General features: G+C 51.8%; 8 protein-coding genes across 8 annotated transcripts; 1 reads left to right on the top strand and 7 right to left on the bottom strand.

The window, feature by feature from the left end:
* Window positions 1-18: 18 nt before the first annotated feature.
* Window positions 19-2,131, bottom strand: HD553DRAFT_321010 (uncharacterized protein; the record flags this gene model as incomplete). Its single annotated transcript, XM_046181206.1, has 5 exons — window positions 19-396; window positions 470-995; window positions 1,283-1,292; window positions 1,461-1,638; window positions 1,709-2,131. 5 exons carry the CDS (start codon window positions 2,129-2,131, stop codon window positions 19-21), a joined length of 1,515 nt encoding a protein of 504 aa, XP_046039910.1.
* A 283-nt stretch (window positions 2,132-2,414) lies between these two features.
* Window positions 2,415-3,146, bottom strand: HD553DRAFT_332873 (uncharacterized protein; the record flags this gene model as incomplete). The annotated part of the gene is made up of 2 exons (XM_046182078.1): window positions 2,585-3,146; window positions 2,415-2,533 (listed from the first exon to the last, which is right to left on the bottom strand). The coding sequence occupies exons 1-2, from the start codon at window positions 3,069-3,071 to the stop codon at window positions 2,415-2,417; spliced, it is 606 nt and encodes a 201-aa protein (XP_046039909.1). The 5' UTR covers window positions 3,072-3,146.
* Window positions 3,147-3,964: 818 nt separating this feature from the next.
* On the bottom strand, window positions 3,965-5,580 carry HD553DRAFT_321008 (uncharacterized protein; the record flags this gene model as incomplete). Its single annotated transcript, XM_046181205.1, has 6 exons — window positions 3,965-4,161; window positions 4,214-4,280; window positions 4,303-4,346; window positions 4,443-4,552; window positions 4,695-5,023; window positions 5,089-5,580. The coding sequence occupies 6 exons, from the start codon at window positions 5,578-5,580 to the stop codon at window positions 3,965-3,967; spliced, it is 1,239 nt and encodes a 412-aa protein (XP_046039908.1).
* Window positions 5,581-6,101: 521 nt separating this feature from the next.
* HD553DRAFT_353477 (uncharacterized protein) lies at window positions 6,102-6,961 on the bottom strand (the record flags this gene model as incomplete). The annotated part of the gene is made up of 2 exons (XM_046183777.1): window positions 6,102-6,154; window positions 6,388-6,961. The coding sequence occupies 2 exons, from the start codon at window positions 6,959-6,961 to the stop codon at window positions 6,102-6,104; spliced, it is 627 nt and encodes a 208-aa protein (XP_046039907.1).
* Window positions 6,962-7,867: 906 nt separating this feature from the next.
* HD553DRAFT_321006 (uncharacterized protein) lies at window positions 7,868-8,902 on the top strand (the record flags this gene model as incomplete). The annotated part of the gene is made up of 1 exon (XM_046181204.1): window positions 7,868-8,902. The coding sequence occupies one exon, from the start codon at window positions 7,868-7,870 to the stop codon at window positions 8,900-8,902; it is 1,035 nt and encodes a 344-aa protein (XP_046039906.1).
* A 350-nt stretch (window positions 8,903-9,252) lies between these two features.
* HD553DRAFT_302044 (Mss4-like protein) lies at window positions 9,253-10,383 on the bottom strand. Its single transcript, XM_046178685.1, has 2 exons — window positions 10,124-10,383; window positions 9,253-10,000 (listed from the first exon to the last, which is right to left on the bottom strand). Exons 1-2 carry the CDS (start codon window positions 10,241-10,243, stop codon window positions 9,599-9,601), a joined length of 522 nt encoding a protein of 173 aa, XP_046039905.1. The 5' UTR covers window positions 10,244-10,383; the 3' UTR covers window positions 9,253-9,598.
* Window positions 10,384-10,462: 79 nt separating this feature from the next.
* On the bottom strand, window positions 10,463-12,026 carry HD553DRAFT_302043 (uncharacterized protein). The gene is made up of 2 exons (XM_046178684.1): window positions 11,932-12,026; window positions 10,463-11,818 (listed from the first exon to the last, which is right to left on the bottom strand). The coding sequence occupies exons 1-2, from the start codon at window positions 12,013-12,015 to the stop codon at window positions 10,739-10,741; spliced, it is 1,164 nt and encodes a 387-aa protein (XP_046039904.1). The 5' UTR covers window positions 12,016-12,026; the 3' UTR covers window positions 10,463-10,738.
* Window positions 12,027-18,969: 6,943 nt separating this feature from the next.
* Window positions 18,970-19,979, bottom strand: HD553DRAFT_337956 (uncharacterized protein; the record flags this gene model as incomplete). Its single annotated transcript, XM_046182311.1, has 7 exons — window positions 18,970-19,012; window positions 19,085-19,163; window positions 19,223-19,265; window positions 19,331-19,433; window positions 19,475-19,625; window positions 19,701-19,734; window positions 19,791-19,979. The coding sequence occupies 7 exons, from the start codon at window positions 19,977-19,979 to the stop codon at window positions 18,970-18,972; spliced, it is 642 nt and encodes a 213-aa protein (XP_046039903.1).
* Window positions 19,980-23,275: the final 3,296 nt, after the last annotated feature.

Raw genomic sequence — 23,275 nt, 5'->3', positions numbered from 1 at the left:
ACATATATACGGGCGTGGCTACATCCTAAAGGGGTCACAACTCAATCCTCCATCATCATTGTAGGTCGTGCGAGTACACATAAAGAACTTGGTGAGGTCCATCCCATAGGTAAATCCGGTGGTCAAGCTTGGATAGCGGCTGGTATAGCCGTCATGCCTCGAGCCAAAAATGACGAGGTTGATTGATGTTGTGCCGTCCGTGATCTGGCATACTCGTGATTTGCTGTTCATCGGACGGTCCAAATCTTTCTCGCCCTGCTTATACGACCAGATGAGAGCGCTAGCTTTGGCGGTTTCCACGTCGATTTTTTCATCCTCTTTCCGAACCAGGAAGTAATACCTCCCTGTTCGATTTCCTGTCGCGAGATCTTTTTCAGGCCAGCGCATCATTTCCCACTGATGATATATCGTTGGGCCATGATCAACAAGCGTGAACTCTGATTCGTTAATAAAATCAATGTTGACTCACTCGGTCCCAATCGCATGCATCTGAGAACAACCTGGAGAACCCTCCTTTGGGCTCATTCAAGGCTCGAGAAAAAGCTGCCAAAAATCGTGTCTCTCGATAGTAAGTCCATCCGGTTTCTTTGTATTTCGGGTGCTCGATAGCTCGGAGCGGACCTGCGTCTTCTTTCAAGAGCAGATTCCAGAGTGGCCTGGATATAAGTTCCCCCCAAGATGTTTTCGAGGCGGTAGATCCTGGATTCGTGGTCGATATTGCGCCGGCGAGATCTGTACTGGCTCGACTGATCACTGGAGCCAAGGTCATTCCATCATCCCCCTCCGTCGATGTACTGTCCGCTTGATTGTCTGGTCCAGATGGCGTGCGGGTCGACGTCCGTGAAATGGAAGGCAGGTCTCGAAGCTCGATGTCAGAGGTTGCAGAAAGACGCATGTTGGGCGGGGATTTTTTACGCCTCAACCGGGGGAACAGATTGGCCGGATCTGCATTGACCAGCATGGAAGGATGTGATGAGACTGCGTGTAATCCTCTGCTATATATATACGAATTTTCGCAGGTCGAGAAGCACGCTACGCGATGGCTACCTTCGAAGGACCACGCGATAGATTGTGACTCCTACAAAGGAGGCCGACGGTCACGCGATGATACAGTCAGCAAAGTCTGCTTCTCAAGTCGTGATGTTGTTATGTCGTTGGGTAGTTTAGGTGGTCTAAATCAACAAGAAAAACGAACAAACGTCTGCAGCGGACGTTGAACACTAATGACCAAATGGATACACAGTCTCATTTCGCCATTCGATACAACAGGCAAGCGATGCACCTTGGGTTGACTAATTGTCGCAAACGGTATGGACAGAGCAGTCAAAGTACATGACTCGTTGGTCGATTGTCAAACCGTTAGCAGCATCTGTTGTGTGTAGTAATTGAGTGCGTAGTACCAGATCTCGCGTGTTGCTTCCGTTCGTGATGCGACAAGCGCGACGAGTCAGATCTTGCACTTTTCCGCTGCCATGTGGTTGACGCAAGTCCTCTGCTCCTTCTTTGGGTGACCACAAGAGCTTTTCCCTTAGTAGTGTCCTTGTTGAATGATTCATCCGCTTTGAGTACCGAAAAGCAGTGCTTGTTGCTTCGCTTCTTTGCTGTGAAAGCATCTTGCGGCCAGTGCATGATCTTCCACTATACAGACGTACGTCAATTGAGATCAGTGAGAAGCGATGCGTCGAGTCGAAGCAGAGATATAGTTTACTCTGCCTCCATCGGGTCCATCAGTGATCAGCCTCGAGAACCCCCCGCTCTCCTCATTGAGTGCTCGAGACAGGGCCGCAAGAAACTTCTTGTTGTTCAGTGCGTAACATCGAAACCCCCCAAAGTTCAATGGGCTTTCAGGTAATTTGAAAGCCCTGACTTGTTCGACAGGTGATTTGGAGAAACGGTCAGAGAGACCCCGCTTCCAGTTGGTCCAGGACTCTTTGAGGCTGGTGTTTTTGGTTTCAGTCTGGACCGTGTTGGCCTGATCGCCGCTGGGACCGCTCACCGATGCGCTTGCTAGCGCTGAAGGAGCGATCGAGGTTCGAGCGTGGGGTGCATGGCCTGTAGAGCTGGGTGGGATGAAGTTGATCTCATTGTCACTTTCCACAGTTGTGGACGGTAATAAGGTGCTATCGGTCATTGTCGATGGGTCGAGGTGATTGATGGACAGTCGTGATTCCTGCTTTGACGTCGACCCGCAGTCCGCCTCGTCATTTATATCCTACTGAATAGAACTGCGCCCCTACATAGCTTCTCCTGGCCGCAGTCTAACACCCGGAAATCAGAGTATCTAGTAACAAAGGAGAGTCAAGTTTGCGCATTATGGATTTAAAAGAACTATGCTTCTCAGACTTCCCACCATCGCATCACCTAGTTTCAATAGTCATATGATCGCCGCGATTAGATCATTTGATCGCTCTGAATTAGGCTTCTGAGATACGGTACAAGAATTTCTGATTCTTCTTGAGTTCACAAGCCACTGTCTGCAGGTTAATCGCTCGATCACCCGTCCCCCAAAGCTGTACAAAGTCTCCAAGAGACCCTGTGGACATGATCCACGATTCCTGGCCTCTCTCTACTTCCCACTTCTCACTCGCTCCGGGTAAGCCCTTCGACAAGAACTCGAAAGTGACCTGATCGATCGGCTTCCTGTCGTTGCGCACCGACTTTGCCAGATTCTCCCGATCCAAGCATAGGAAGTACACGGGCGCCCGACCCACTCTTGCCTCTTGCCACCATGCGATCGTGAGCGGATACTTTTCGAGACGAACGGTCGAAGCATCTTTGAGCCCGTTGAACAGCTCTGACAGCCGGCTCAGGACCTTCGATTCCAGCAGCGTTTGGTCCGGTGGAGGGGAAGCAGATTCGGAAGACCCGGTAGGCTTTTGACAAAGCTTGACGGAGATGATCGCCTGGGCCCCAGGATCAGGTAGAGTGTTGCCAGAAAGTGACGATTGATCAGGTGTGGCGAATGAACTCCAGAATGAACGCAGACTAGCGAGGGGGCCTGTAGTAGCTTTGGAGGAATCAATGGTCTCGCTTCCAATGGAGGCATTGTTGGCAGGTTCTTGACTGGACATTTTTATTTTTGGCTTCTTCCCGCTTTATGTTTCAGGTCGCAGGAGGCGAGATCTGTTCTGCTATTTGGTCATAGGATATAGAATATAGGCTAGGGTATAGCAGTGAATATAGCAGTAATCAATGCTTGGATCAAGCCAGCTCAGGTATATATAGGTAACGGTAAGCGGAAGCAGAGTATACCGAACAAAGGAATTATACCGAGAAGCTTGGCACTGCTTTGTTGTGAGTCAAAAAGGTGTTTCACAGCCAAAGGCTGTCTAGGCTCTAGGAACTTTCGAGAGAGACAGTCACCATCGAAGAGGTCGCTTCTACCCCCAAAAGTGCAGAGATTATAATCTCATAGCAGGCCGTTTGCCATCACCTATGGGTCATCAGCTTAATCTCGCCTGCCCAATCTGATCGATCAGTTCGTGACACCCTCCAGCAATACGATACTTCGACTGTACTCGCCTTGTCGTCTGGAAAATTATGCGTTGTATCACCTCGAAGATTCAATTACTCATCTGTCAAGGCTACCATACATCGCCTTCGTACGGCCTTGACAATTCTACATTTCACCCAGCTCTTGACAACTCAATCTCCAAAGCCTAAAGGAATTGCCGTCTCCTACTCAGTGGCACCGGCATACAAGAGGAAAGTGTGCGCTCCCCGTCGGATGCTCCATCTTCCGCTCGATTTGGTTAATCGTGTTGATAAAGCATGCACGGTCTCGGCATTGGTCTTTGTGCTGGCGACATGACTCAGAGGAATATGTGTGCTTGACTGAACGACCAGAAGTATTTGGTCTTTTTGTTGTTGTCGTCTTCCCACCAAGTCTTCCCACCAAGCGAGCACAATCGGACACGAGCAATCAAGATGGGTAGGTGCAATCCTCGAGGCCTTGGAAAAAAGATTATTTAATTAGGTCCCGTACGATTTGATGCCCGTCTGGATCGACAACCGAGAGTCCAGGTTCCACAGTGATGGCTTGTCCAGTACCGGTGGAAGCAGTCTCCCCAGTACTCGGCCCAAGCCTTATGATATCGAAGAGGCTCGGCGACTGATCGTCGCTCGCAATGGACGAGGGATCTAGGTCGATCGTTTTCAATACTGTTGTATCTGACGGCTCTTGACTCTTCATTCTTGCGATACCGTTACTGACCAGTAGGACCGGTACGCAGGGTCGTATTATGATACCCGAGTGTGTAAAGTTGGGTTGCGCCCTGCAGCTGTCAGTTTGGGCATACATACTTGCAGATCCAGAGAAGCAAAGTAGGGAGACAGCTGGACTGGGTCTGTATGCGTCAGCAGCGGATACAGTAGATTGCGCTAGACTGCAAAGAAGTATCGTACTCGGATGAAGCGAGTGCATGAGACAATCAACAATGCACCAACAAAGCGATCAGTCGTGCCAACGGCGTTGTTTGCAGGATTTGGGATCATCTTGCTCCTTGGGCGAGGTGGTCCATGTCTTGGCTCGATTTCCCGGATGGTCATACAACTGCACAGCTAAGGTGACAAATGTGGTCAACTGCGTGGCATCTTTTGAGTCTGCGAATATTTGTATTCAATATGAGACTTTCTCAGCTACACGCATACGCCATATCATAAACGAATCCTACAGTGCATCTGGATGGGCATACAACATGAACTTGAACTGCTTCGTGATGCATGTGGCTACCAGTCGATCCAAGTCCACCCTGTCGTGACAGATCTCATGGCCGCTGGATACTGAGGCTTGAATAAGGCAGTTCCACTTGTTGACCCCATCGTTTTGTATGCAGCAGGTGACATAATTGCACTCAGTTGTCTCTGTAGGAAAGTACTTGCGGTGGATGACGGCAGTATCGTTCAGTCGTTCCGCAGCGCTGTCCAAGCTTTCATTGTTGTGAAGAATGAGGTACTCCCATTCTATGCATTCGCTCTTGTCATTCAGTACCTTCCCCTCCTTCGAAACTTTCATGAATTTGACCTGTAGTGGAACATCAAAGGTCGGCGATGGAATCAAGGCGTGCGACTGTAAACTCAAATACTGACTTGATGCATCGTTTCCAGAGGAATATTCGCAAACTCATGTCCTTTCCCTTTCAGTACCTCGTTCAAGAGATTCAACATCTCGTCACTAATCGTCCCGCGTTCAGGATGCTCGATTCGAGCAGTTTCGAGAACAGACGCAACGGCTGTCGAGACCGCACCTTGCTTTCCTGGTCTCACCGCTCTCAGGCCCCTTCCGGATCTACTTGGCGATCGGCTCAAAGCACGCCAGGATTCCCTCAGTGATGGACTGCGAGCCCGCCTTGAGCTGTCTGGAGCGAGGTTCGAGGGAGAGTGTGTCGATGTTGTCTTGCCAGTGGTAGAGGCCTCAGTAGCAGTGTCAGTGGTGCAGACGCTGAGTCTACCATTACTAGGAGTCGTCCGAATGGTGAGGTCAGCAATAAAAAGTTGGGCGAGGGCGGAGTCGGCGTCATGGCCAGGACCGACTAGAGTGGCCTCTGAAGGATTGAAGTGTTCGGGCTGGTAGACAGGCATGTTTTCGCTGAAATGCGTTGAGGTAATCTGAGTCCCCTTGGTTCTACGACGAGCGTGCAGACCATACATGTTCAGTCTTCATATATAGTACTCCAGGCTCGGGAGCTGCCGTGAGCTGGTTGAAACCAGCTCTCCTTTGATGCCAGACCAAATGCTGACACAATGGCGCATTCTTGCTTGCTAGACGGGGTGAACCTGCTGCAAGATCGGACGGCACCTTAAAGCGCTTTGAGAATAGATGAAGGAAACGGCGTTCACTCGTCCTGGGCGAAGGACGGCCAGAGGCCACGCTTTTGTCTGTAGCACAAAGGGTCGCATCGAAAGGCAGCCCCTTTGACAGCAGCGGGCTCAACTTTGCTCTTGATGTCACTTGACTAGAGATTGACTCCATCACCTGACAGAACGAGCTGGAACATCAAGCAGGCCACCTATAAATCATCCCTGTCATGTGATCTAACGTTGTCATCTTTGCGCTAGCGCACGAACAGTCCCTAAAAAGGTTCCGCTGGCTTTCTTGTGTTTCAGCAGTACTCTACTGAGCTACTGAACCGCAACTTGCTTGCCATGTCTATTGCTACACAAGACGCGATATCATAATTGAGAGCGGCAAGATTGATCTGACGATTGGCATCCATATGAATACGGGAGACCTTCTAAACTATAAAGTAACTCGCGCCGGTAAGACTCAAGGCTTGTCCAGGCGACAGTGTCCATAAAGTTTGAAAGAGAGTTCGTATCTCTCAACTGCCCGATGTTGAGGGTTGCTTCTTTTCAAAGCGTCAAACACTATGCTGTGCTGTTCTTCACCTCGCACGATTTTGCACGCGAAAGGGCTGCGATACGAGGAAAGGTCTTTGTGCTGCTGTCTCTTCACGGAAAGCTCGGGCGAGGACGCTTTCTGTAGCTGTAGCCAGCCGCTCCATTGATTGCCTCCTCCGCACCACGTGAAAGATCCGCAGATAGGCTCTGTGCACCGTTCGGAGACAGACTTCCTTCGCTTCGCAAATTCTCTCAGACTCTGCTCTATCCAAGCAGTGTTTAACCGCACGATTGCATCGAAAGCTTCACCAAACTTAGCTGGGATGATCGTCGGTACCAACTGCTTGCTGTCGTGAAGGACCGCATAGGTGCACACTAAGCTCTGAAGCTCGAAGTCCGTTCCGTCCTTGTCTGGCACAATCATGTATGGATTGATCCGAGAATTGGTCAACGCGGAGAGAACGTCAGACCTCGACGACAAGCCGTTGTCGAATCGAGGGTACGACTTTCTCGAGTGCCGAGTGCGCGAAGAATCTCCACTGTTGGTTTGATCGTCCGAAGAATCAGAGTCTGGTGGAAGGAGCAAGGAGGTAGAAGAGGTTTGGGAAATTTGATTATACATCTTGTTTGGCTTTGAAGGTGGCAGATGCTGGAGAATGCTCTCAGCTTTGCGAATGTGAAAGCCTTGCCTTATGCGCCGGTATTTATATGCCATATTCTATTGCCGTACCACAATCAGTCTCAGAAAGGATCAGACAACACAGGTGCAATCGCTTCTCAGCGGTCAGTCGTGAGAAGCAATCCCGGCCCGCAGCTGCCCGTCCGTTCTCATAAAGGCCTTTCCACTGCCTTTACGCACGAGAAAGGAAAGATCAGTATCATGACCTTTGAGTCGGTCTAAGGATCCTTCGGGACGGCTGAAACGTGCTTCTCCAAAAGTCGTTACAATGGCGAAATATGACGTTGTTGGCATCCGGGCCCGGCTTAACCCCGCGGCTTCGATGGCTCATACTTCGACACTGTCATATCTACGACAATACATCGTGTATCATGGAAGTCGACCTGATATACTTTATACGCTTTTGGATCGTAGAGACACCAGAGACAACAGGTCTAAACATCGTGAAGCGCGACCAGGCCTGACGAACCGAGACGCATGCTCAGCTTTTGATACCCGCCGATCGTTCAATTGGTATAAAGCCAAGGCCAAAGAACAACAAGCATCGCCCTATAACTCTGCGTACCGCAGGGCATACTCGTAGCCAAGAAAGTAAATATCACCCAGCCGATTCCTTTACGCATGAAAGGACGAAATCTGGATCACACCATAATTCGACTGCCGCGAGAAGCAAGACTTGTGAAGAGGCGAGATGACGGCCAGAGGGCGTCTAATCAAAGGAACGGTCGACGTTTCAAGAAGCATAGTGAACACGTATTTAGATCGCGATGACGAACCCAAATAGCAGGAGGGAGCTTGTCAGTTAGTGGTTGACAACCCCTTCTCGCTCGGAGTATCTCCTTTCGAAATATGCCGCTTGCCAGCATCGATCGCCGATCTCGGGCCTCGAGAAGACCCCTGATCTTTGATTTGTCTCATCTGCAATACTTCGACGCGAGTGCTTGCGATTGGGACGACCAAACAACTCATGCTATGGCTGTAATGCTCGAAGAGGACAAGTTCGTTTTCGTGAACAACAATTGGCACGAATGGGGCGTCCGTTATCCATGCCCATACGTGTTGACAATCGGAAAGCTACCAGAAGACCATGAACAGAACGCTGTACGGCCGGAATTCGGTTTCCATATGCCGTTTATCGAAGATCAGGAGTGGGGGATCAGCGCAGTCGGCTTGGAAAAGGTCAGAGAACTCTATGTCCTGCCATCCTGGGTCCGTACAGCAGAGACGCGTTGGACCCATGCATTGTACGAGAGTGGACTGCGCGATCGTTGCGGGGAGTGGGGACGCGATCAGGTACTTCGGGCGATTCAATACCAGCAGACAAGGACAGAGCATGCCGACGTAGCTTCCATGGATCCGTGCGAGATGTTGACTTCGTTGGTGACCGAGCTGGGGAAGCGTGGTTTTGAAGTGCGGAGCCAGCTTGAAGGGAGTTCTGTCGCCGATACGAAGCGCAACTATCTGCAAGGAATCCTCAGCAAAAGGGTATTGTCAGAACGTCATGCGAGCGAATCGGTTTCGCGCTACACCGAAGAGGATAGGCGCGATGATGATAGACTCTCTTGCCAGCACGGTACCGCGATGCTCATGGGCCAGCCGGAAACTTCTGATGGCATTGCCAACGCGATTCGCAACATGCAGCGGTCTGAAAATAAAGCCTTTCGTCGAGCCTTGAGCGATGCGATCAGTCCAGTTGTACCCAAGATCTACATGGGACTCAGGAGCACTCAATGTCTGCGACTCTCGGTGGATCGGCTCTCTCGGGAATCGAGCGAGCTCTTCGAATTTGTACAAGAAGAGATCGACGCGCGTGCCCGCGAAGCGGCGTTCCTTCTTGAGGCCCCATCATCCTACTCTATCGCCACCACTCAGAACGACCACTGAAGCCCCTGCGACCATCTTACGGACAGCATGTTCCTGCTGGGTCTGCCTAAGGTGATATCTTGGCTAAGACTCGGGTTCTATCATTTGGATTTGCCACTCTTCGGCGACGATCACATGTCCCGATTGTAGTGTACAGAGTGATTGGTATTTCTCGCCCGATTAAATGATTTTTGTGTGATCTGATTTTGTTCCGTAGTGTAAATGCTATCATAGAGGTGTTCTAGTTTTATATAGATCGAGATTTCTCTGGAGCGCATTACACACAAGATTGAGCTTTGATACAACGAATATCATGGCGCCCATCCTGCGGCAACATGGCGGAGAAAACGTTTTCAGACTGAACAATACAAGTCGCTTGACCGCGTTATATCTGTGTTTCGAATAGGTTGATGAAACAACTGGGTCTATTTTTCTCTGCATCGTCTGGTTATCACCGAATCACGCCGTGCCTAGCAAAAAGGTATGCGCAGAAGGTCGATCCGTTCATTCACCATTTTCAGCATCGCGTATCGGCAGAAGCAGTCATATTGTTATTGCTATTATCGACCCAACGTGCAGCGGTTGACGTGATCTCCTGCTGGATTCAGTAATCGACCCTCATGGGCTTCTCGTCTGAACTATTATCACAGATCCCAGCCAACTGCCTCGAGCACGACAGGAGCCCACCATCGATCGCTCCTACGCCTCTTTCCCCTGCTACTTGCTAAACGGCCCCATCCCCTTGGCCTGCTCCACCCCATCGACCGGCTTGACCCACCCCGCCCTATGTTCCGAAAAGATCTCCACCCCCGGCCTCAACATCGTATCATGCAACCGATGATCATCAATAATCCCCCCTCTCATAAACTTCGTCCCCGGTGCGACCGACCCAGCTCGGAACATGAGCGTCCCACAAGTCTTGCAAAACGAGTTCGACATGGTCCCTCCCGTCGCCGTCGTCTTGTTCTGGGAAAAGACGGTGAGGTTGTCTTCCCCCCTTGTGAACCGGGTGTGGGTGTCGAGGGAGGTAAAGTTCGTAGCAAACATCGATGCGGAGACTTTCCTACAGTCCGAGCAGTGACAGACAAAGGTGTTGACCAGGCCTGGGGCTTTCAATGGCTGTCGTACATAGCATGGCGTGGCGTGGTCCATCAATATTATTCAAGAGATCGATGAGATCAGATATATGAATCGACTGGCAAACGGACTGATAGGTCGAAAATTGGGGGAAGCACGACTCACGATGACCATCTGCACGGCGCCGCACGCACAAGTAGCCGAAGCTTCTTCTTCGTTGGACCACCCATCGCTGGTCAGACCTTGAAGCGGGAAAGCTTCCGGGTTCTCTGCGGCTGTCGACATCGTAGAGGTGCGGAGAGGGTGGATGTGCTGGTGCTTTCTTCTCAGGCGAGGGAAGAGATGGACATGATAGTGGTGTTCGAGATGGTGTGATCATATTTATACCTTCCAGCTTCCATATACCCCCGCCCGACAGACCCCGGCTTATGACTCATGACTAATTCATTAGCCAACTAGCAACTAGAGCTATAGCGCCATAGATCAGGTTCAATCACCGAACCCCTGAATGAAATTAGAATGGACCGGACCGCCTTCTGACGTCCGTCGGCTCGCTCGGCCGCGCGTATCATCAAATCATTGCGTTACATCGAGTACATCCTGATCTCCCAATAGCCAATAGATTACCCACCCTTCGCTATACAAATCCGATTACACATAGCGACACGAAAAGCACGACCTACACCTCTTCATAAACCATCCGATTCCTCGATATCCGGTCCTGCAGACCGACCAACTCAGCCCGCCGTGTCAGACCCGAGAACGGTCGCCGCATCACCGTCACCGTCTCCAGAAACTCCTCATCAAGCCGTCCGTAGGCATCGGTCTCTCCCTTCCCGTCCCGTTCATCGTCATAGGCGATCCCTCTGTATCTGTCCGCGGTGATACACCGCCGACTGCTTGTCCCAATGTCGAATCTGCTAATTTCGGTGGATACGACACCCCTGCTTCTACCTGGTCGCCCGAATGAGAGTTGCCGATCTCGCCATCGGGCGTATCGGCGACCACCTCCAGCTCCAAGACACCCAGGACGAAATCGGGTAGGTCGTCCTCCTCCTCACCCTCGTGCACCTCGCTCGTAATCCCCTGCGTCTGGGTATGTGTTGGCGGTGCCGGTGGTAAAGATGACGATGTTGCAGGGATCTGAACTGGCGGTCTCTCCCTCCCCTCATTTTCGTTTTCCGGCATCATCACCGGCATCATCACCCCAGACTTCTCCCGTACGTCCCGCTGACCATCCCGCACCTCCTGCTCATCCCGGGATCCTGACAAAGACAATGTCCCCGCCAATCCAGTCCTTGGCGTCCTATCCACACCCACACCCGCATCCTGACCGTCTCCACCTTCTCCCCAACTCATCACCCGACCCCACGCATCGCCCGCGTCTTTAATATCGCTCACGTCCGCCACATGTACGTCTACGTCCTCGACGTGCTTGACCTCATATCCCTCCTTCTTCTTCTTCTTCTCATCTCGCTCTCCTCTCAGCTGACCATGCCTATCCATCTTCATCTCCGGTGTAAGAGCCGAGCGAGCCGAGTGATCAGTGTAGGTGTAGGGATATTTGGGGGAAGGGAGGAGGATGAGCACCGTCGTCGAGATCCTCGAGTCGGGTTTTAGTTCAAGTCCTTGCGGGTTCGAGGATGGTGAGGATGGGCTTGGATTTGATGGGTTTGGGTTCGAGGGCGATGGGTTTGATGGTGCTGATGGTGATGGTGCTGACGTTGATGATGGTGCTGGTGCTGATGCTGGTGCTGGTGCTGATGGCCGCGATGTGGTAGCAGCGGTGTTTGTCACGGTATTGGTTGTCGATGGTGGAGAGTTGTCCGTTGAGGGTTCATGCAGGAATAGAGATGTCGGCTACGTCCGATTCCACGTCAGACACGGTACACGGTAGAGTTAAAAATCAGTACTTCGAACCGACTACGTGTATTACCTATTCAGAGAACTGAAAAAACAAAGATGAGACTCACCTTCCACCCCGCAAACCCAAACCCTCGCACACCCTCATGCCCACCCGACTTCCCCACTCCGACCCCGAGTACGACCTCCCTCATCTCCGGCCTCCTCCCCACCCCCTCCCCATCCTTCTCCCCCCCAGCTCCTCCCAACCCAAACCCCCAAATCCCTCCGAAGCCCAACCCTAACCCTCTCGCTCCCCAAATATCCCCCCCATTCCTATAATCCCAATCGTACCCCCCCAAACTCCTTCCTATCGCCAAAGCCCCTCCAGAACGGGTTGAGTCGAAGACGACGTCCCACAACTGTGGGCGAGGGAGGCCTTGGGATGCTGCGCGCCGACGGGCGAGGTGTAAGCGGGTGAGGAGGGTGAGGGTTATTAGGAGGAGGGCGCCGCCTACGAAGCCTACGCCTGTTGGGGTTTAGGTCGAGTCGGTTGATGGGTGATGTTGATGGGTGAGGAGAGATGACGAGGATGATTGCAGTTGCATTTGCGATAAAGGTATTTGGGCGTGGTGTTGCAGGTGTTGAGAGGTAGAAGGAGACCCCGCATCGTGATCACGTTGGAATAGCGCACAAAAGGAGAAGAGTAACGAGAGAGCAGAGGCGAGAAAGAACCAGATTCAGTTCTCCTTCCTGTCATTACCACCACCCTCTTCGACAACGACGACAATCAAACGACCTGGACTCACCGATCCCGATGATATTGACCGTCACCCCGTTCGAGTTCGCCGCCGAATACGACCCAGACGGCGTCACGGACGGGGACTCGTTGAGGACGATCGCGCGGGGTCCCACTGCGACGGTCGAGGGCGGGCGTCGTGCTGTTGTCGTGGCTGTCATGTCGAATTTCACCCTGGCCTTGATATTGTGAAGGTGCCGGTGTGTATGGTTCTCTGAATGATGGTAGTTGGATGAAAGGATGTCGATGTCGATAATCTCGATGATGGATGGTCGATGGGTTGCCTCTTCTGGTCGATTCCTCGGATCCGAGAGGATGAATCGGTCGATCACCGGCGAATGGATTATATACTTCCGAAGGTGATCTATATAGAATAGCTTCCGAATTGTATGACGTAACCGTATATCGCATGGCGCATGGCGGTACCCGAAAATAAGTCAGCCGACGTTCGACATGCCATGGATGGACCCGAACGACTGACCGTACTTGCGTACTGCTTGAAGACCCCCGCCGTAGAATCTACGACTCTGCTCGTTGCTTGGTAATAATACTCTGAGCACGAGGTCATGTGAGGAACTGTGCACCAGCGCCGAGTATAAGACGTAACAGGCGGTACCGGATGTTAGAACTCAAGATATTGCTTTATCAATTGGCATGTGCTATTAACCAATACAAAGGTACTGACCTGTTAGAACTCAAGATATTGCTTAAGATCTAACAGTCAAGTGGTGTATATTGATGATCTAGTTGTCCGAGATTTTCATCACCGGGGTGAGGTCCCAGCTTGGGTGATGCTGACTAAGCATCACCCCAGTCCCCAGTAATCCTGGGGAAATAATCCCAGTAATCCTGGGGAAATAATCCCGGTAATCCTTGATTACGCAAGCGCGCGCACCTACTTTCTACACTTCCCCTCGGACTTCTCTATTCAGAGGTGGACGACATTGGTGTAGGTGCCCTGTTGATCTTCAGATTCATGTCAGCGCAAAGTACTTGGAGCTGCTTTCCAGTGATTGGCTTGGTGAGGAGATCCGCAATCATCTGTTTAGTGTTGAGGTATTCGACCTCGATCTTCTTGTCCTCGATCAGTCCCCTAAGAGCGCGGTGCAAAACATCAATATGTTTTGTCCGAGCATGGTTGGTGGGATTCTTAGCCAATGCGATAGCTGGCTGGTTGTCCTCAAAGATGGTGACCGGTTTACCATCATGAAATCCTAGTTCCTGATCCATGATCGAGAGCCAGACCGCTTCTTTCCCAGCTGATCCAAGAGCGATGTATTCGGCCTCGGTGCTAGACCAGGCTACTGTGGTCTGTTTCTTGCTCTGCCATGATACCGGTCCATTGGCCAATGTGAACACATATGCCCCGACAGATTTCCTATCTCCCTTGTCTCCGGCATACTCGGCATCCGAGTAACCAGCAATTTTCTGATTTCCGTCTCGGTGATAGACAAGACTGGCATCGATGGTGCCCTGAAGGTACTTCATTACCCGCTCACACGCTTGCCAGTGTGTCTCCTGGTAGGTCGAACAGAATGATGCAAGGTGTGAGATTGCAAAGGAGAGATCCGGTTGTGTCCCCCGAGCTAGATAATTCGCCTTTCCAATGAACTCCCGGAAAGGAAACCTGGTATCAGGTGGTGGTCGGTCTTCAGGTGGGAATGCGCTGATGACCTCTTCCACTGGAGTCTTGACGGGATGACAGTCAATCATATTGTACTGTTTCAGGATCTCCCGAGCAAACTTCTTTTGAGATAGGGTGATGGTTCCTGTTAGGTTGCCAGCAACCTGTGTGTTCTCCGGGACTTGCGTAGGGTAATAGGTAGATAAATGAGTGTGATAGCAGATGAATTACATATTACAATAGGGATCGTAGTAGTTAGACATTACCTATCGTATCATATAAGTACCTGCTCCGCCGGAGTTGCTGGCGGAACACCCGTTCGGATGTACGTGATAGTCGCACCGCGGATGGCTATAACAGTTCCCTTCTCCCGGTCCTGTTCGATCTCGATCCCCAGTAACACCTTGGGATCATCCGTCCATTTCATCTCAAACCTGGTGTTGAGCAAGGCTTTGGTTTCCTGGACCAAGCTGTCGGTGTCTCCGGCTACCAGTGCATCATCCACATACAGACCAAGTAGCTGTTATAGCGATCACGTGACGCGTCGGACGCGCCGTACGCGACTCCCGTATGCGACTCCCGTCGGGGGTACTTTTCGGTGTTGTTGTTTTGATGTAGAACTAGTACCTCTGTAATAGCTCTACATCCGTTATTACATTTAGATGTCTACCCGTACCTTGCCTCATTCCTGCGTCCCGTCAGCCTGTCCAGGGGGACCCCCGCCGGGGGTCGCTCCCGGGCCTTACAGTAGCACCTTTCCCTCCGGAGTGTCCTTGACAAACACCGACTGATCTGCTGAGATCGATGAGAACCCAAATCCACCCAGGATCTTTCTGATGTGCCGGTAAAACAGACGAGGAGATTGATGGAGACCATAGATCGCTCTGTTCAATAGGCAGATATGGTCCTCCTTCCCGGGTTCCTTGAATCCCTCAGGCTGTTCAATGTAGACGGTCTCTCCTTCCATGCTGCTGGAAAGGAAGGCGGTCTTGACATCACCTTGTGACAGAATCATCTGTCTCTGGCACGCTCGAGCGATGATGTACCGAATGGATTCCAGTTTGACAACCGGGGCAAAGATCTCTTGATAGTCGATCCCAGCTTTCTGGGTGTAGCCCCGAGCAACCAGTCTGGCCTTTGGCTTTTGAGTACCATCGGGTAGGTCTTTCATGGTACAGACCCATCGGACTGAGATCGGCTTTGGTTGTCCGGTCTGCCTTGGGACCAGGGTCCAGACCTGGTTCTTGGCCATCGATGCCATCTCATCCAGCTTCGCATCCAGATAGATGGGATCGGCAGGATCCATCTCAGCCGATGTCAAGAAAGCTTGATCCATTATGTCTTCAAGCTTGGGTCCGTGTGCAATGGCCGCATGATCCTGGAATCTCTTTGGAGCTTGTCGGGATCGTCTTGCACCATCTGGCAAGACCTGTGGAATCCCCGATCCTTGAGCTGGTACTGGAACATACTCGTAGTTCTTCCAGATACCAGTCCCTTTCTTCCGAGTGCTTTGTTGATCCACTGGGACTGGAATCCTACTTGGCGGCAGTGGTATCGGTCCTGCTGGCTGAACTGGGGCTTCCCCTATTTGAGGTTCGGCTTCCCCGATCTCTCGCTCAACTTCCCCCATCTCTCGCTCAGCTTCCCCAATCTCTGGTTGAGCTTCTCCAATCTCCGGTCGAGGGTCCAGGATCTCCGGTTCAGCTTCATTGATCCTTGGTTCGGCTTCATTGATCCTCGGTTCAGCTTCCCCGATCTCTGGATCAACCGGTTGGGCTTCTTCCCCGACAGTCAGTTCGGCTTCCCCGATTGCAGGTAAGATGTCCTGGAAGAAGATGTCTCCTTTTGCGATGTTGGTCTTTTGATCGGCCCATCTCTGGTCTTCACAGAATTTGACATGTACCGTCACATGTTTCTTGAGAGCATAGGGATCAAAGAGTGTCCAAGCTTTCTTGGCCTTCGACTCTTCCTCTCCGTATCCAAGGAAGATGCACCGCTTTGCCTTGGGTTTCCAGATCTGACCAACCCGGTCTTCTTTTGGTATGTGCATGTAAGCGACACATCCAAACACCCTCAGATGACTGACCGACGGTCTCTTTCCAGTGAAGAGTTCTATCGGTGTCTTGTCTCCTGTCTTTGCGGTCCGGGTCCGGTTCCTGACGTATGCAAAGTTCTTTGCAGCGGCACCCCAGTACTTGTTACTGAGACCGGAATCGATCAAGAGAGTCCGAGTACCCTCTTTGATGGTCCGGACAGCTCTCTCTGCTGCCCCATTCTGTTCTGGAGTTCGAGCTGTAGTCATCTGAGCTCGGATCCCCTTCTCTTCACAGAACTGGCTGATCGCTCTGTTGTCAAATTCTCCCCCACCATCGGACCGGAGAACCTTGACTGATCGACTCAACTGATTTTCCCATTGAGTCAGAACCTGTTTCAACCATCGAGTTGCCTCTGATTTGGTCCTGAGGAGTTCGACGTGGTAGTACTTGGAGTAATCATCGACCATGATCATGAAGTACTTGGCTCCTCCGATAGCCTCATCGAAAGGCCCAGCAAGATCGAAGGTGATCAGCTGGAGTGGTTCTGTTGACCGTGATGAGCTGTCTGGGAATCGAGCTCTTGTCATCTTTCCCAGGATGCAGCTCTCACACTGGTGTGGGACAGACGTCTGGTCAAACCCATCCACCGAATCCTTAAGATTCCGTATCGAGTTCCCACCCAGATGTCCCAGCCGTTGATGCCAGATATTCCCCAGTCCTGAGATCGATGCCGTGTTGGCTGAATCCATCTTAGGTAATGCCGGAGACTTTGCATTGACCTCGTACAGATTGGTATCCAACATCTTGCCGATCAAGGTCATCTTGTTGTTCTTCCTCAAGATTGCCTTGCCTTCCGTGAACATGATGTCCGATCCGGCTTTGTCCAGCTGTGAGATCGAGATTAGGTTCGAACTGAGTTTGGGAACATACAGGCAGTTTGCAAGATGTAGCTCTGCCTTCTTTCCTCCAACCTCGATGGTCAAGAAGATGTCGCCCATCCCCTCAGCATAGATCACCTGTCCGTTTCCAACCATGACAGGTGCAGTCATTCTCTGATAGTTCGGGGATAGGTCAAAGAACCTCTTCATCCCGAACATGTGTCTTGAACAACCTGAATCGATCAGGGTTGTCATCTTCCTAGTCGCAAGTGAGTGAGCCTTCTCAGTGATGATCAAGGCTTGATCGAGCTGACGTCGATAGAGGGTCATGGATTGCATAGCAGCATCGAAAGAAGATACAGCGGCAGCGGCCCTTTCACCACCTCTAAATCCCGGTCCCGATCCTCCTCCTCCGTGCCTCTGCCTGTAGGCAACCATGTCCGGGTGAGGGCAGGTGGGAGCCCGATGTCCCGCCTTGCCACAGGAGTGGCACCCATTGGGTTCGGCTTGAGGACACTCCCTGGCGATATGCCCCCTCTGCCCGCAACACCTGCAGATCCTGGTGTCGGTCCCGGTCCCGGTCCCGGTCCCAAAGGTCCGCCTCCCAACACCACCGGTCCCGAATCCAACTCCGGTGGTCCCAATCTTGGCATAACCAAACTTGGCTGCCATTGCCTGGAAGGCCTTCTCCTCATCCTTCTCGGCAATCTCCTTGTTGGCAATGTCACGGTAGGCGGCCAGAATCATCCTCTCAACCGACTCCTTCTTGACATCGACCCCCATGGTGATGTTCGACTGAAGGAACTCTCCAGCCTTGAAGTAAGGGTGTCCCTCCGGGTAGGATCGGAGACACTTAGACCATTGGGCCATGATCTCCACATCCTCCCTTTGTAGCCCGTTGGCCTCCAGACCCTCAACCACCGTATCCAACCTCGCCATGTACCCCTCAAAGTCGTCTCCAATGGGCCGGAGGTTGGCGAACTCGTCGATCAGGATCTGGACATCGAACGAGGTAGTCTTGGAGTGGATCTCCTTGATCTTGTACATGGCCTTGGCCGGGTGATCAATCCCCTGGATCGATCGCTTGTTGACCCCAAGCGAAGGCCGGATGTAACCCAGAGCCTGGGCACATTTGAGGTCGTAGTCTTCAGCGGCCTCTGTCATCTTCTCGGTGATGTCCCCCTTTTCCGGAAGAACCGGTCTCTGCTTGACCGGCTCACCCTTGACATCATACTTCACATAAGGAAGCAGGCGTTTGATGGCCAAGAGGTCTCAAATGGACTCCAGCCATTCGACATAGTTGACCCCGGCTCGGGCAAGGACAATGACCTTGGGTCCTTTGGTGGTGATCTCGTCGTCGGACATGATGGTGAAGGACAGCGAGGTAATGGAGATGATCGGTTTACTAATGTCTAGGGAAGGGAAAGTCTTCCTGTTATCCGGTGTAGTAGGAGATGTCTATCTGACTTGTCTATCTCAAGTTCTAGGTCGATCTGTTGACGTGGCTGATTAGAAGTTGACACGTAGAGAAGACGGGTCAACAGCTGGGCTCATAACCTGTTAGAACTCAAGATATTGCTTTATTAATGGCATGTGCTATCAGTCAATACAAAGGTACTGACCTGTTAGAACTCAAGATATTGCTTGAGATCTAACAGTCAAGTGGTGTATATTGATGATCTAGTTGTCCGAGATTTTCATCACCGGGGTGAGGTCCCAGCTTGGGTGATGCTGACTAAGCATCACCCCAGTCCCCAGTAATCCTGGGGAAATAATCCCAGTAATCCTGGGGGAATAATCCCGGTAATCCTTGATTACGCAAGCGCGCGCACCTACTTTCTACAGACAGGAGCGAAGAAATTCCCCAAAGAGAACCTGTGAGCGGATTGATGTCAGTAAGGATCCTATTATGCTTCGAACTGATGGGATACAAGCGAAGCGACTAACCAGAAGTTGTAAAGCATGAGAAGCATCCCTCGGATCCTCACGGGGGCAACTTCGGCGACATAGGTAGGAATGGTAAATTCTGTAAGAGAAGGAATCTCAGTCTATGCTGAGATGATTATCGGATAGTACTGAGCTCACGGATTCCACCAACGCCAACGCCAGCCAGTAATTTCCCAACAAGCTGATTTGCGAACAAGAACGCTTAGCCAGCAGTCCTGACGTGTCGCGATAAGAAGCCGCGCTTACCCAGACTTTCCAGTTCCGGGCCAAGCTCTCGCAGAGGATACTCATGGATAGGATAAACCAGATCGCAAATAGAGTCGGCTTGCGTCCATATCGGTTGGCCAAGCTGAACAAAGCATGCGAACAAGTCAGCGACCGGGAAGACACCAAGAGACCTTTGCCGGAACTTGCAAAGGCAAAGTGGTCATCCCGACAAATTGTCCAACGCTCATGATCGGGCCCCAAGTGGCTAGTACGCCTGCAGCCAATATCGGATTTCCTTCCGCATCGGTCTCGGTCGCAAACTGTCTGATGAAGCCTACATAAGTCCGAGCCGAAATGAGACGCAGCGTTAGTGACGATTGCTGAGCGGCGCATATGCTGACAGGCATACCTGTATTTGCGATGATATTACCGTTCATGCCGATCTATAGAGTATAGGTCAGCAAAAGCTCGCCAGACCAATACCATCGTCGATATGCACCTGATATCCATCGGCAGCCGCGGAAAACGTGACGAGAATACACATGAAGCTCGCGTATTTGAAGCGCTTCAGCGTTGCAATCGCGCCAAGGTCCTCAAAACCAGAGAGCTGCACGTCATTGGTGTGCCGTTCGGCGGCGAGCTCTTCAAAGTGATCAGGGATATTCTTCTGATCGAGTTCTTTCTCCATATTGAACGCTGATGATCAGTGGAGTAGGGGTGTCAATGTACAGTGCAGTGCTGCTAATCGTTGGGGTCCGCGTCGATCGTTTGCGGGGGCCCTCTCTCTCTCTCTATATGGCCGGTCGATCGACGAGGTCGCGCGCATCCTTCGCAGATTCAAGTCCGACTTGCGATGAGTACGTCACATGATTGTTCCCGCTGCGGTTCGATGACACGCCGTTCGGACGTCGCACGTCGGAGCAGCGAACCCCGTGCGTAACCGAGCGAGAATCGACTCTAGCGGGATGGGAGTTCAACTCGTCTCGCTGCGATGATCACGGCGTAAAATTCGCACTGTAACATCGAGCCGTGGTGCGATTCTCATGTCTGGCTGAGTTCGCGACGCGCAGACTGCGGAAATGTGACCTTGGCTCGGCACCCTCGAGCCGCGGCCGACGATACAGACATGGACTCGCTCTCACGGGCTATGAAGGTCGCATTCAAGCACGAGGTGATCCCGTATACTGGAGTCTGCATCTGTAATCGGAGAAGACGGGTAGCTATCAGATCTCGATATTCAATCCCGGGCATGGTGGCGGGCAGCTGGCATGAATTCTAGATTTCATCGTCAATAAATCGTTCACAGGCTTTCTCAGGTCAAACTCGGATATTCGACCGTTCCTGACTTTCGTATTCGCTATCGTGTAACCGCCGTGCCCGGAATGCCCTTGAAAACTATCAGGCAGATGGAGACCCACGTTATCCTCTCTACTTTGTCGATACCAACTCCGACTTGAACTCAACGCGGACTGAACACAAGGTGATTTTCCCCGAAACTGCATTCTTCGCACACCGTGATCGTGACCGGACGTGACCGCCAGGACGTTTCCTTCCCCGCCATCGAGGTCGACTAGAGCTTCGAGAACTGTGTTGTCTCGGGACGGTCGCTTGTCTCAGTACGATCATCCGTAGTCAAACGAACGGGACGCGATCACATGGCAAATCTTTGGTGATGTACTTGCCTTCCAAGAACCCCTGAGTGTCCGGGTTCGGATCGTCGTCTCGAGTACCCCTCAGATGAGGTCTATGCCACATGCACCATAATCAATCATCTATTCGTGTCTCATCAGTTCCCATCAAGAATACATCCGACTTACAACTTGGCCAACCGCCTGGACTTCTCCACCGTAATATGCACAAAGACCAGGGCCAGCGGCACTCTCCCCTGCCTCTCTTCAAATAATCATCCTCCTCATCTGTCCTCTTACATACCCCAATATCTCCGGGTCCACCCGATACTTCTTAGCGTCCTCCGGAGTCTCTTGTAGTCCCGGTGTGAAGCCCTTAGAAGAGAATCGAAGAACCACGTGAATGATCACGCTCGGAGAGAACTTCTTGCTGTGTGTCGGCATAGATCGGAACCCAGTGTTAATACTGCAGCTCCGTATGGGCTTTGTCCGACATCCGATCGGGTATATGATAAGCTATCCTGGCCTAGACGTCGCTGGAAGACCACAAAGTCTGAATCCTTCGATCCTGCCTAATCGACTCGATTTATTATCTCTTCCATTGCTGTGTTGGGTTTGAGTCTCGATCTCCCTGATCCTCTTGTCGGAGATCAGACGCGATACTATGAACACAGCCCCATACACTCTTGCCTGGTATCATACTGTGCTCCGCGGGACGACCACCTTTGATACTGTATAGTAGCACTTTTGACATCGCTGTCGCCCGGTCCACAGAGTTTGCGAAACAAGGCATTTCTTGATGTTCTTCGCCTTCGCCTTCGCCTATATCGTCGTGCTCATCTTGTCCATTCTAGATCCTATCGAGACAGATCCGCTCAACCCTGAAGCGATCATCGGCGATGGTTTTCAGCATCAATCCCAACGTTTTCCATTGTCATTCATCGTCGATCGTCGAGGCGCGCGAGCTGGGTGTCCGGTGTAGAAAGTAGGTGCGCGCGTGTGTGTAATCAAGGATTACCGGGATTATTTCCCCAGGATTACTGGGATTATTTCCCCAGGATTACTGGGGACTGGGGTGATGCTTAGTCAGCATCACCCAAGCTGGGACCTCACCCCGGTGATGAAAATCTCGGACAACTAGATCATCAATATACACCACTTGACTGTTAGATCTCAAGCAATATCTTGAGTTCTAACAGGTCAGTACCTTTGTATTGACTGATAGCACATGCCAATTGATAAAGCAATATCTTGAGTTCTAACAGGTTATGAGCCCAGCTGTTGACCCGTCTTCTCTACGTGTCAACTTCTAATCAGTCACGTCAACAGATCGACCTAGAACTTGAGATAGACAAGTCAGATAGACATCTCCTACTACACCGGATAACAGGAAGACTTTCCCTTCCCTAGACATTAGTAAACCGATCATCTCCATTACCTCGCTGTCCTTCACCATCATGTCCGATGACGAGATCACCACCAAAGGACCCAAGGTCATTGTCCTTGCCCGAGCCGGGGTCAACTATGTCGAATGGCTGGAGTCCATTCGAGACCTCTTGGCCATCAAACGCCTGCTTCCTTATGTGAAGTATGATGCCAAGGGTGAGCCGGTCAAGCAGAGACCGGTTCTTCCGGAAAAGGGGGACATCACCGAGAAGATGACAGAGGCCGCTGAAGACTACGTGTAAGGCCCGGGAGCGACCCCCGGCGGGGGTCCCCCTGGACAGGCTGACGGGACGCAGGAATGAGGCAAGGTACGGGTAGACATCTAAATGTAATAACAGATGTAGAGCTATTACAGAGGTACTAGTTCTACATCAAAACAACAACACCGAAAAGTACCCCCGACGGGAGTCGCATACGGGAGTCGCGTACGGCGCGTCCGACGCGTCACGTGATCGCTATAACAGGATCCCCCCCCTAGATGCGGACTCCGAACGCATCAAGCGTCTGCGTACTCCTGTCGACCGGGCTGCGGTAGATGGGGGTAGCGCTTGTGGAACGCCGTGACGACCTTGTCGTCGTGATCGAATTCGGCGGGGCTAACCCACTCGTTCGATTCATCCCCGTACCCTTCGAATCGCACTAGGTACTGGGTCTTCTTCCCGGACCTCCCGGATCGCAACGCTTTCGAGTGTACGATCTCGGACACGACATACCCCAAGTCACCGTTGTCGAGGACTTCGGGGGTAGGCGGTTCAACCACCTCTCTTCCTTCCAGCTCGTTGGCCCGATAGGGGATGAGCAACGACACGTGGAAAACGGGATGCACCCGGCGTAACTGCGCGGGGAGTTCCAGCCTCCTCGCCATCTTGCTCTGGCCGATGACTTCCGTGATTCGGAAGGGCCCCAGCGT

This window comes from Filobasidium floriforme (genome assembly GCF_021052385.1).
Source record: "Filobasidium floriforme strain CBS 6241 chromosome Unknown HD553scaffold_1, whole genome shotgun sequence".
NCBI classification, from domain to species: Eukaryota; Fungi; Basidiomycota; class Tremellomycetes; order Filobasidiales; family Filobasidiaceae; genus Filobasidium; species Filobasidium floriforme.
Note: the sequence above shows the minus strand (reverse complement) of the source record. Positions and strands in the feature narration are given on the sequence as shown.

Excerpts from the sequence above, each read along its gene's own strand:
- HD553DRAFT_302044 (XM_046178685.1), bottom strand. The coding sequence starts at position 10,243 with ATGTCGACAGCCGCAGAGAACCCGGAAGCTTTCCCGCTTCAAGGTCTG. Across the intron at positions 10,001-10,123 it reads GCGCCGTGCAGATGGTCATC|CCATTGAAAGCCCCAGGCCT; the intron begins GTGAGTCGTGCT and ends TATGTACGACAG.
- HD553DRAFT_302043 (XM_046178684.1), bottom strand. The coding sequence starts at position 12,015 with ATGAGGGAGGTCGTACTCGGGGTCGGAGTGGGGAAGTCGGGTGGGCAT. Across the intron at positions 11,819-11,931 it reads TTGGGTTTGCGGGGTGGAAG|CCGACATCTCTATTCCTGCA; the intron begins GTGAGTCTCATC and ends AATCGGACGTAG.